General features: G+C 26.9%; 1 protein-coding gene across 1 annotated transcript in view; it reads right to left on the reverse strand.

Annotated features, from left to right (window-relative positions):
• The window catches only part of LOC114129640 (limbic system-associated membrane protein-like), a 516,827-nt gene that overhangs the window by 43,042 nt on the left and 461,330 nt on the right, over positions 1-12,455 (reverse strand). Inside the window, exons 5-6 of the mRNA XM_027994441.2 lie at positions 11,899-12,049; positions 6,528-6,625 (exon numbers count right to left, since the gene is read on the reverse strand). Of these exons, the coding sequence (XP_027850242.2) occupies positions 6,528-6,625; positions 11,899-12,049 (249 nt within the window). The remainder of the gene's footprint in view (positions 1-6,527; positions 6,626-11,898; positions 12,050-12,455) is intronic.

A 12,455-nucleotide genomic window follows, 5' to 3' on the forward strand; every position in this document is an offset into this window, starting at 1 on the left:
AAATTAAATATAGTATTTTTTTTTATCGAGTCAGATTGAAGAAAGATAGTTTATTGTTTATTTAAAAGAAAAGAAATCTAATGAACTCAAGTACACTAAAAACGAGATAAATTTAAGTATTATATATTTGTTAATTTTGATTCCATTGAGAAGTCAGGTTATACAGTCAGTAAGTTATAAATCTATATTTTATGATTATTGACTATCAAATTAAATATACATATTATATAATAAGACACATTGAAAACGGTAAATATTAATCGAGCTACAATTTCATATAAGATATAACTCAAAGAAAAAAGAGCTCTGGCCGCAATTATATGATATAATATACTAAAGTCCTGGATGCCCAATTTGGATTATATATTTTTTCGTAGATATCTTTGGAACGCGACAAATATACAGCTGTATTTCTAACCCGAATTACCGATTGTAATTGTGTAAACTACGAAACTTTAAAAATAATTAACATTATCAATATGGTGCCGTCTGTAGCTGTAAACTAGTCTCGCTTTTACCTAACTATGTTTTCTCTGCTCTTTTCGTAAAATACAATTAATTATTATTTAGCATAATTAAATATTGTACTAATTTATTAATAACATTTTTTTTCTTTTACCCAAATATACTTTCTCCGATATAAAATGAGGTAGAATAGACAAATTTACGTAGTAAAATTAATTTAATCGATACCAATAGATGTATTATTTTTTATTGTTCCTTAGAATTTAAATTATCAAGTTGATCCAGAGTTTTACGTTAAATTAAGAGATTACATGATTCATTTCAAACAACGTATTAGAAATTTGAAAATTGGAGTGTACGTAAATGTGAGTAATATAATATATCTTAGTAATCATCCAACGTGTAAAAATGGTAAGTAGATGAATACTTACATGTTATACCTATATATTAACAAATTTACTCAATTAAAATTAATCATATTTTATAGGGTTTTTGAAATAAAAAAAAAATATTTATGCAATAAAATTGCACGTAAACACAAATAATTATATTATATCTATAGACCATCTATATGTTTTATTCTGCTATAATGGTTTTATTAGGTGTTTAGTGCCTAAACATTATATTATGTAATTATTAAGTATTATATATATATATATAAATTCAGATAAAAATATTCTGATTTTGATTGACAGCTTTTAACTTTTCTGTAATAAATGATGAAGTGGACTTTTATATAATTGGGTTTGATGGTTTTAATCCGTGCAATGATCATTTTAGAGATGGAATTGTTCCAATTTGTGGTCCCAATTCTTCGGTAAAAATGTTAAATCTAATTTTTCAAAATACCATAATTTTTTATATTTAGCAGACGATGCTTTCAAAAGCTTTACAAATTTCAACGATGGCAAAGGAAAAAAATTATCTTGAACTTTTAGTTAATCCTACTGCTTCTGATACAGGCGAAAAATTGCCTATATGTAAAATAACATAATATCAAAAAGTAAAAAAATATTTTTATTTTATTATTACATTATATTAATAAATAATAATATAATATATAAAAAGAGTTTTTGATCTGGTTTGTTATAAACAGGAAATTTTAAGTACATTTTTAATATTTGAGAAAAATCAACAAAAAACGGGAAAATATTTATCACTTTGAATTTATTTTTGTAGCTATTTCATCGTAAATAAAATTATGGTCAAATATTATTTATATTATAATTTATAGACAAAAAATTATTTTCATATTATTTTGATATTTTAGTAATTTATTTAAAACAAAATTGTATAATTAAAATTAATTGAAATTTTTTATACTTTAATTCTTTGATAATTAAATCGATGTATTTTGAAAAAAAACCATTGTTTATAACAATATACATTATAAAGCATATTTCAATATATTTAAAAGTTAAAATATTAACTATGCCATTATGGTTCAATTCAGGAGCACATATAATTGTATAATGATTATTTAATCATAATTAATAATATATACTCTTATTTTAAAACGAAATTGGTATTTGGTGGTATTTGGTAATATATTCAATATAATGTTGACTCCATAATATCACACACCAAAATAATAATTTATACATATTATAGCAAGTTATTATACACAAATGAAGTCATTAATAAGTACAAATATTTTTATAGATTCTCATACTTTACCTGTACATATAACTCATTTTATCAGTTTAAATGTAAATAATGATTACACTAATAGGTAGAATTATTCTTATTTACTGTATTTTTCATTTATATGACACTCATAGTAACATAAAAAAAATTGTCGATAAAAAATTGACAGGGGGGTACGTGCCCCTGTGCCCCTCCCTTGAATTCGCCACTGGTTCAATTAAACATAACTTCAGGTAAATGTAACCTTTTATTTAAAGTTAATGAGAAATTATATATTTAACAATTTGCAAGTTACTGGGTTACTTAATTGCTAGGTTTTGAAACTTAAATACATGTAACTAATTAATGATTGATGCACAATCATGATAATATAGAGGAGTGAATTTCCTTTTATTTTCTATAACTGTGTTAAACTTTTGTTTAAATTTTGATATTTGAAATATTTATGTACAAGTATAATATTAAGGATCATATTTTAATTTATTTTCTTAGATTTGTTATGTTATTTAAGAAATGCCTTACTCTTTATCAGATCATTCAGAGGGGAAATTAAATTAGACATCATCATTTTTCCCAACACCATTTTAGGATCTAAAAAAACCTATATAGACTCTTAACTAAAGAAAGGCTTCCATAGAAATTTCTAGATGTATTTGTGTTTAGTCAGATAATATTTATGGTTAGGGTAACTTAGTTTACCAATTGTCCACCATTAAAATATTGTTTATCTTTTATGAATGTTCAATAATACAATTTTATTTCGTTACTGTCATTTATAATCATATGATGTCAATAGGCTATATTTTAAGTTAAGTACCTTAAATAACAATAATTGCCATTTATTATTATCGCGGCGCCGGAGTACGAGGGTTAACAATAAAAATATTCAAAGTTCTTCGTATAAATTGTTATTACAAGTATCGACGCACGATACGGTGACTTAGTTATATTACTTATTACCCATGTTATTGAATGTTCTATATTTTTGTTATTAATTATTCATTGTTTGATTACTGTTTAGTATCGCACAGCTAATATAGTTTTTAGAGTGTTATTATTTCATTACTGAAAATTATAAGTTACATTAACATCGATATCATGAATTTGAATGACCTTTGTAGGTCAACATTGTTTACATTGAGCGAATTGTTGTAATAATTTTTTTTTATCATATTATTTTATGACGGTTGAGTAGTTACCGCATTAATTAGTATTTGATTCCGGAAAACTTTGGGATGACTTTGGATTTTATTCAAATCTATTTAATGATAAAGTAAACTCTTAAATTCAAACTTAAATACATGTATATGATTAATGCTCAATCCTGTATAGTGGTCTACTCAGTTTTTTTTGGTGTGATATACTTTTTGATTTAGTGAAAGAAACACATTATTATCTATGTATTATTATAATATCATAATAAATTGGAATAAACGATACCACTAGAGTATTAATATTTTAGATGTTGCATTAACTCTGTATTAAGTTTAAGAATATTCAAATAATTTTAATATTTCATAAAAAATATTTTAAAAACTACAGCTCTGTAAAGATGTTAAGTATCAAAAACTTTGGAGTGCTGATAACTCAAATTCATTCTATAATATAGTAATATTTTATATAATGTAATAAAATATGAAATATACGTATTTGAATATTATTATTTTTTAACTCATAGGGAAAATTTGCTAAAAAACAATAAAACCACAAGGAATCGTAGTAAAATATATCGATACAATTGATTCAGATGGATCCTGCAATTTTGATTCCAAAAATAAATTTATGACGTTTCAAATGATGTTACGTGGTTTTACAGAGGAAGATCAGATTAAAGATTGTGTAGCGTTACATAGTCTTTCAGCAAATAAAGTTTGCTGTCCTAGTGATAATACGATTAATCCGATTGATAAAATTAATGCTGGAGTAACTTTTTTGAGTAACATGTATAAATATTGGTTTTCATAATTTTTAAAATGCTTATTAGTGGTAATTTTTTATAATCACATAATGAATTATAATACAAATTATAATACGTTTTTAGAAAAACGACAATGGATTTTTTTAATTTTTAAGACTTTTAAAAAATAGAAAAGAATAATAAAAAAAAATAATTGCTCAAACATTTTTAAAATACAATGTTTGATAGTAGAAAAAAGTCAGTAGTCTGTATTTAAAGAACAAAAAACTAAACAAAAAAGTATGGCTGTCATTTTGTAAGACTTCGGCGGCATCCATGGGCCAAGGCATATACACATAGCTAACCGATTTAAGTTGTGCTAAAGCTTTTAAGTAATTTATGTAAAACTTTTATTTATTATCATTACTTCAAATTTTTATTTCAAAGCAAGTAATATGATACCTATAATCTTCCATCTTGGTTAAGTTTATGTCATCGAAATTATACATATGTGGTAGGTACTTTATAACTATTAATAGTTAAAAAAAATTAAGATAAATTGATAAATTTATTTTGAATTTTATTATAAACCTAATTACTAAACAGTATTGTTAAGATTAACAGAAATTCATATTAAAAAAAAATAAAGAATTATGATAATAATTATAAAAACATCATAAACTGCATACTTATAAAAGCTTATTTTATAATGTTTTTATTTTATCTATACAAATACTGTCTTATAACTCTTATAATTAAGTTAAATGGTATTCAAAATACACACAAAGACTACATGACATCTTTTCACTTAATGCGGCTTGTTGCAGTTTTTAACTTATAGTTAAAAACCTATAATATGTACATAAAGTTTTACTATACAGGGATGAAGCATGCTAATATCTATATTTATTCAATAAATAATTTATTTAAATTTTTATTTTTGTCATTTTTTAAAAAAAGACTATATTTTGGTGATAAGAACTTTTATTTTTCAAATAAAATCCCTCTTTTTGGCTTTTATAGTATAAATTATTTAATGGATATATAATATATATATATATATGTATATGCATAAAATGATGTGGGTTCTTAATTTAAAATTCAAACGGGTAAATTAAAATGGCTATTAAAATATTTACATTAAGGATAAGTAGTCTTTAAAAATAATTGTAGAAAAATATAAAATATAATATGCAATATCGTATATAGTATTTGTATATTAGTATTACTTGGATCATTTTTATGATTTATAAATATTGATAGATTAATAAAATTACTAAAATGTCCAAATCGCTATAGCTCTCAAATCTTCCAAACCTTTATCACGAACCAATTTACTTTGGTTCACAAAAGTAAATAGCTCAAAAGTTATTTGTTCACATTCGGACTTTAACACGTCAACATTTGCCAGAAAAACTACTCGCAGATTTGACACAATGTATTAAAATAGAATTGTCAATTGTTATTTGAAGGAAACACAAAGTGTGTATATAGGACATTCTTGAAACAGTACATAAAATGTCAAGAATTCGAAATTATGATCTTTAATTAAGTATATTTAAAATTTTTCTAGAAATCAAAATTACTTTACGAATAACTGGGTAATCGAAGAAGAAAAATAGGGGGATGATCATTCTCGGTGAACCACTCTGTATAACGTGCGAAAATATTTCGAAGGTTAAATAAAAACTTGTTCGAAAATTCCGATATAGCAGGTCGTTATGATGGTATAAGATTGACTTCATAAACATATTTGGGTCGCAATAAAAACTAGGTGATACTAATACCATATACTACCACTACTACTTCAGCCTACTGCCACTATAATGGGCACTACTACTACACACACGTTTTCCATTTTGATGGGCTCGGTGTGTATTCACCGTAATTTGTCGGCCGACCTAATGACTTCCGTGGCCCACCGCCATGCGCGAGCAACGTAATAATTATTACACTAGCGGTTGTCCGTCGGCGAAACGCGGCAGATCGCACAAAAACATGCCGAGGAAACGTAGTATAACGGCAAATTACGAATGACCGCAATTTAGGTGTAATTTTCAATTTACAGAGTTTCCACGATAAACATATAACCGTACTACACCAACTGCTGCCGTCCCACCGCGATAATAATAATTTTGATCTCTCGCCGTTGCCGTGTGTAAGTTTCCTTACCGGATTCTTTGCCGCGCCCCAACAAACGACGGTAAAATATATTTTATCCCTCGCTTGACCAGCTCACCACCCCCACCCCCTCACCACACGTTGTTTGAACGTTATTCATTGTTTCAAACTAAAAAACATTCTTCGCTAATCTGTTGGGTCTAATGTGCCCGTTGAAAACTTAAGGTTTGCAACAGAAAACGATATTAATGGCGGATTGTTTGTATTTTACGCGAGTACATTTATTGTATGAAGAAAATCGATCATTATGGTAGTAACGGATTTTATTAAGCTATAGACATTAAGAAGTCATATCGAGTTGGAATCAGTCAAATGTTAAAAGAAAAAATTTACTTACATCAGCTTTGGGCTCTGCGTGTACTATACAGACGATCTCAGTTTCTTGTCCTTCCACCGTGAATACAATAGACTGTTCTTCTTTAACTTCCGGAGGATCTAAAAATTCAAAATTCAAAGTCATAATCTAAATAAATTTGAATATATTATATCATAAAATAATACGCACATAAAGTATTTATGATATTATATATTAATTAATTATTTAATTATACAATATAAAATTGTATGTTATTTTGTTTAATATCGCATCAGACATTTAAAAAAGTAAAGATTGAAATTTAATTTTTCATGTATTATCATATTTTTTATTAAATTTTTACTGAGACGTATTTAAATTATTAAAATATACAAACGAGTGTCATATTTCTTACGTCAACATTACTATTTGCAGTCAATCACGTAGAGAAGGTTGTTTGTTATTTATTTATAGAGGGGTTGATTTTTAATTTCTAATACGCGTTTAAGATGTTGTATCCTTGCGTTACCTAACAAAACTATATTATTTTTATAATCAGTTGCGTAATTCGAGTATTACGCGAAACCTGCACTTAAATACTATTGAAACACTACATGTATTTTTATAGAAATATTGTTATTATTATTTCTTTTTAAAAATATAGATAACAATTTATAGTTAATAATATTGATTAAAAAATTGTTATATCATCTCCAATAATTTGACACCAAGATGGCAATGGGTGCAATGCCCAATCCTATTTTTTTAAAGGACTGGCTAAATTTTTATTGTAATTCACCGAGCATTCTCGGTCATTTTTGAATTTTTTAAATATTATACGTTCACAATAATATTATAGGTTTGTAAGATATAATTATGTGGATTATGAAGATTTGAAAATTTTAATAATTAATATCAATCTTGATGAAAATTAATAATTTATAAAATTATCCTGATTATAAACATGTTAATCACTGAAAAACTAGTTAACACTGTAGGTAGTGTAGGCCCATGAATCATCCACTACAACTGCGTATTGTATGCATGACAAAGTATAATATTATTATACACATTAAATATTATGTGGTACGCGATGTTTATCTTTTCGTTGTATACATAACTCATACAAATATAAAACAATATATATTATATACCAGTGAAAAATAGTATATAATGTTTACAACTACATCCATAACGTATATATATATATATATTATATTGAAGAACACTTTTTTCTCGTCAGATGACGATTGCGTTTCCCCGATACAGGGGTCGGCATCCTGTCGAAAACCTTAATCAGATAAACCTCGCTACGAAGTATATTCGGTCGAGTCTCAGGCCAAGTTGAGGGTAAGATCGGTATGTGACGAGAAAACAACTTGTATATTTATATATATATATAGTGGTATCGATGAGAGACGGACGCAGAGTGGGCTCTTAAATTTTGCGCAAACACACAAACTTTACCTCTGTGTTCGATACCCCGTCGACCCGACGACGATGATTCACGTGCGCGCATTGCAATTTGTAAGTCCTGCACTGCACACTTTCTCCCCGTCGAATTGCACACACATACAAACACGACATAGTCTATAATCACGTTATCCTTGTCGTCGTTGGCGATACGATACGGCGGCGACGACAGTGTGGTGGTGGAGTAAACAAACGCGCACACACGATCGGGCGCACGCGGACAATACTATTTTAACAAAATGTCGATTTGGAAAAATAATATATATATACATCGTCCGTCTTTATTTTTTATTTATTTATTTGTTTGTAGTTTTTTTTTTTTTTTTTTTTAGTACGAGTATGTTATATTTTTGTTACAAGGCAGGCAAGAGAGCTACCGATTTCAGAAAGGGAGAGTTGAGAGAAATTTAAAGAGAACGTTAACGAACTCTCATTGTTTGGAAACAACGGACCACGTGATTTTTGTGAGAGTATAGATATTAACATTGTTGATTTCATTGGCGTGTGTTTTTTCTCCATCCGTTTCCGTTTGATTTTCTTTGCGGAGTATAGCAAAAGAAAATAAGAATAACGATAAATGCCTGCTGGCGTACATTTTCCAGAATAAACAGACGCCGCTGGCATACTTGAGCCCATACTGGTTTTTTCGAATGCGCTTTTCTACTTTTCTAAAAATGTCCGGGAAAAAAATTAATTCTCTCTCGTGATATTATTTTCTTTACATCTTTTTTTTTTTTTTTTACCATGTCCTTTTATATTCTTAAGACCGGCAGTGACGCCTTTTTTCCTTACGTTACTCTGCATAAATATATACGTGTAGGACTTTTTTTTTTGAGCTGAGCTATACAAATAAACATATTATAATAACCTGTGTATATATATTTGTGTATATCGCCTTTACATCGTCCCAATATAGATACAAACAACGATTCGCTATTTTCAGCCTTCATAACGCGGTCACAAATATTTGTTTGTATACTGTCCGCCAATGTGGTGTGTGTGTATACATATTGCGTTAAGACACGAAATGTCAAGTATAACGAAACAAATAGAACACGCCACATTATATTCAAGTGTTAACGAGACAGTTTACGTACGTGGGTGGTGCCTTTTATAATATGAAAAGTTTGAATAATAAATATCGTTTTAATATTTTTACACTTATTATTGTTTGCGTTAAAAAAAAAAAATGGTAAAAAAAGATTTTTATTTTTGTCTAAAGTCAAATAATATATCAAAAATGCCCGAATGCATAGATATAATCTAGATGCTAGTAAAACATAAATAATATTATAGACACTTGGTAAGTAGTACTGCAATGTTTTCGATTACTCGTGAACAAGACCAAATATAATATTTTGATAATTCTCGTGTTAATGTTTTTCCTTATTCCAGTCATTCTTTTTGGTTATTTTTGGTACGTTAAATAACATTGTTTTAAAAGACCAACGAATTTCGCTGTGTGTATACGTAATATTTATGTTTACTTATAGTGGACGCAAAAAAATGAGTTATCATTATTATTATTTTTTATTTTTATTCAAACGTTTCGGAGAGCGTATACATTTTACGATGAATCTGATAACTGTGAAAGTTGCGTATTAGGCAGACACCCGGACGGACGTCAAGTGCTCGTTGCATATTTCATCGGGCGGTATACGCACCTAGCCAAGCGTATTCACCGCAGCCAAATCCTTATGAATTTTTATTAGTGACGGATTTTCTCGGCGCACGTGTCTTGTCGCATTTCTGTTACGAGACGTGTTCTCACGCCAATGATTCCATTATCCGCCTTCGTGTATAATTAATATTGGTGACAATGGAAAAGTTTAATTGCCTTGTTCGGGGTACGCCGAAAATGCCCGTTTCCTTCCCGGAGTACAATAGAAATTACAATTAATAAATACGCCTCCACCGTGAACTCAATGCAATTTCACCATGAATCAAAATATATTTTATTAAAATAATAAGCGTGTTATAATTGCTCCTCCATAACCCACATTATATAGTAAGTATTATTGTAACCGGCTGAAAATAATCGAATCGGGACAAAGTATTATTATATTGCGAATCTAATGTCAATGCGTTTAAATACACCCATTATTACAGAAGGGTGTAAGGCGTAAGCCAAAAGTATTTTCACGTTATTAACAACGATAACAAAATACTCGAGTGTACGTGACGAACGGATTGAGATTATAACAATATTATGTGCACGAACAAATGATTTTATTTGGGATTCTTTATTTATAGAATATTATACTACGGTAAGTACTTAACTTTTCAATATGGATTTTTAATAGAGATGAAAATTTATTGTGTAAAATCAAAACGTGCTTGCGTATATGCGAATAATATATCATATTGTCAATTAAAATAGCTATGGTTATAATACTGTGCATGTGATGAAATTCAACGTGATATTATATTTAAATACCTACATAAACCTAACCTAATAATAAAGTATATTTTCACTTTTTTCTATTCCAGTAAATAAATTTGCTTTATTTTATTATATTCATTTGGTATTTTAATAAAACAAATAAGAGATAATTTCTCAATATCTAATCAGACATATGTTTGAAAATTTCATAATATCTTAACACATACCATATTTGAAATTTGAATAATAAAATAGCTCAAAATATTACATTGTAACGAGAAGAAAATAGTCATAAAATAAGATTGCAATATTTTGAATTTTTTATTTAATATTATGTATCATTAAGAATAAAATATTTTAATTACCCAATTAGAACAATGAGGTTCGGGTTAAAAAGATTGAAAAAAGATGAGATTATATGGAATTTAAAAAAGGATAGCATTAGATCGACATAATGAACGGATTCAAATTAGTTGAAAATGTAACGACTGGAATTATATATGGCTTCATTGAGTAAGTTAGTATGTGTAAAGTAAGTAGTTGAATAAAAACTAATTAGATATGAGGGAAGAACATTGTGATACGAACCATAAAGTCGTATAGTTTAATAGAATAATAAATTGAATATGCGTAAATACGTTCCATTTGATTTTATGATATATTATAATTACTAAAAATATAATAATATTTCTAAGAAACTAAATTATATAGTATTGTAATTAAAAAAATTAAATAGTAACTGCTCAAAATTATACGTAAAACTAATTGTACTTATGTCCAATGCAGACGAAGTTTATTTTAGTTCAATAATTACAAAAAATATATATAATTATATATTTTATTAAAAATTAAATAAACTACCACTTTATATAATATAAATATTGTATAAGTGAATGAAATAATATTTATTCAATAAATCAAGCACTTATTTATTTTTGTATTTTTATTTACAATGAACTATAAGTAGGTAAAACATTTAAAGCTACTTTTTTTTAGAACAAACACTCAAATGAACTAAATTTCAAATATAAAACTTGCATTTAGTTTATTATTACTTTCTGAAAAATACTATCTTCACGGATTTCATAAATATTTTTCTATCAATATAATGTTAAATAGTTACTTTTTTTTAATATACTGCCCGGCCACTATTTATTTAAATAAAAATGAAATTTAATTATATTTTAAAATACATTTGAAGACATTTTATATTAATTAATATTATTTATAATATGATTAATATACGTATCTTATATAAATTATTATTTTTAATAAACCACCTAAATTATTAACTAAAAATTGGTTATTAAATCTAAACTCTGGTCTCGCAAAAAATAATTACAAACCTTCAAAACGATTAACTGTTTTATTATTTTCTTATATATTTAATACTACATAAATAGTTTAGCTATATACTCTATGGACATTATTTGAATAATCTTTATTTATCTATAAGCATATAGTGATCTAGTTTTAACAGAGAAATTTAATATTATAGTTGTTTTCTTACTATTTTATAACATCGATATTATAGTAGGTTTATAATATGATACTTACATAGTATATTTAGATCGATTTCTTCATTCACGGATGTTCCGATATTATTTGATGCGGTACAGATGTAAACTCCATCGGCTTGTCTTCGTACAGAGTCAATTGTGTAAGAGTTTCCGACAAATGTCTTTTCGCCATTTGGTAACATATTGTTCTGAAAAACAATCAAACAAAATAAGTGAAATGTAGTATAAGATTCTGGTTTACTAAAAGGTGGGTTTGTTACATTTTTGATGTGTTATTGAATGCGTGATTAATGTTAAAATATAATTACATTTAAAAAAAAATAGTTTTAAGTAGAGCTTGGTTTACAGTAGTTAAAAAACGGTTAAAATGTCTTAGGGATCCTATTGTTTATCAAGACTATTCTTAGAATAACCTTAAACAAATTGACTACCTATTATTATCATATTTTTCAAACCTCATTTGTTTATATTCTTCCGTCTATTTTCATAATTATCTAGTTTATAAATTGTTAATTAAATTGATGACACTTTTAATCAACGTACAAGTCGGCATCCTTTTGAAATATTGATAGTTTTGTAACACTTAAAAGTGTA

The sequence above is a fragment of the Aphis gossypii genome, chromosome X (assembly GCF_020184175.1).
Source record: "Aphis gossypii isolate Hap1 chromosome X, ASM2018417v2, whole genome shotgun sequence".
In the NCBI taxonomy this organism is placed as follows: Eukaryota; Metazoa; Arthropoda; class Insecta; order Hemiptera; family Aphididae; genus Aphis; species Aphis gossypii.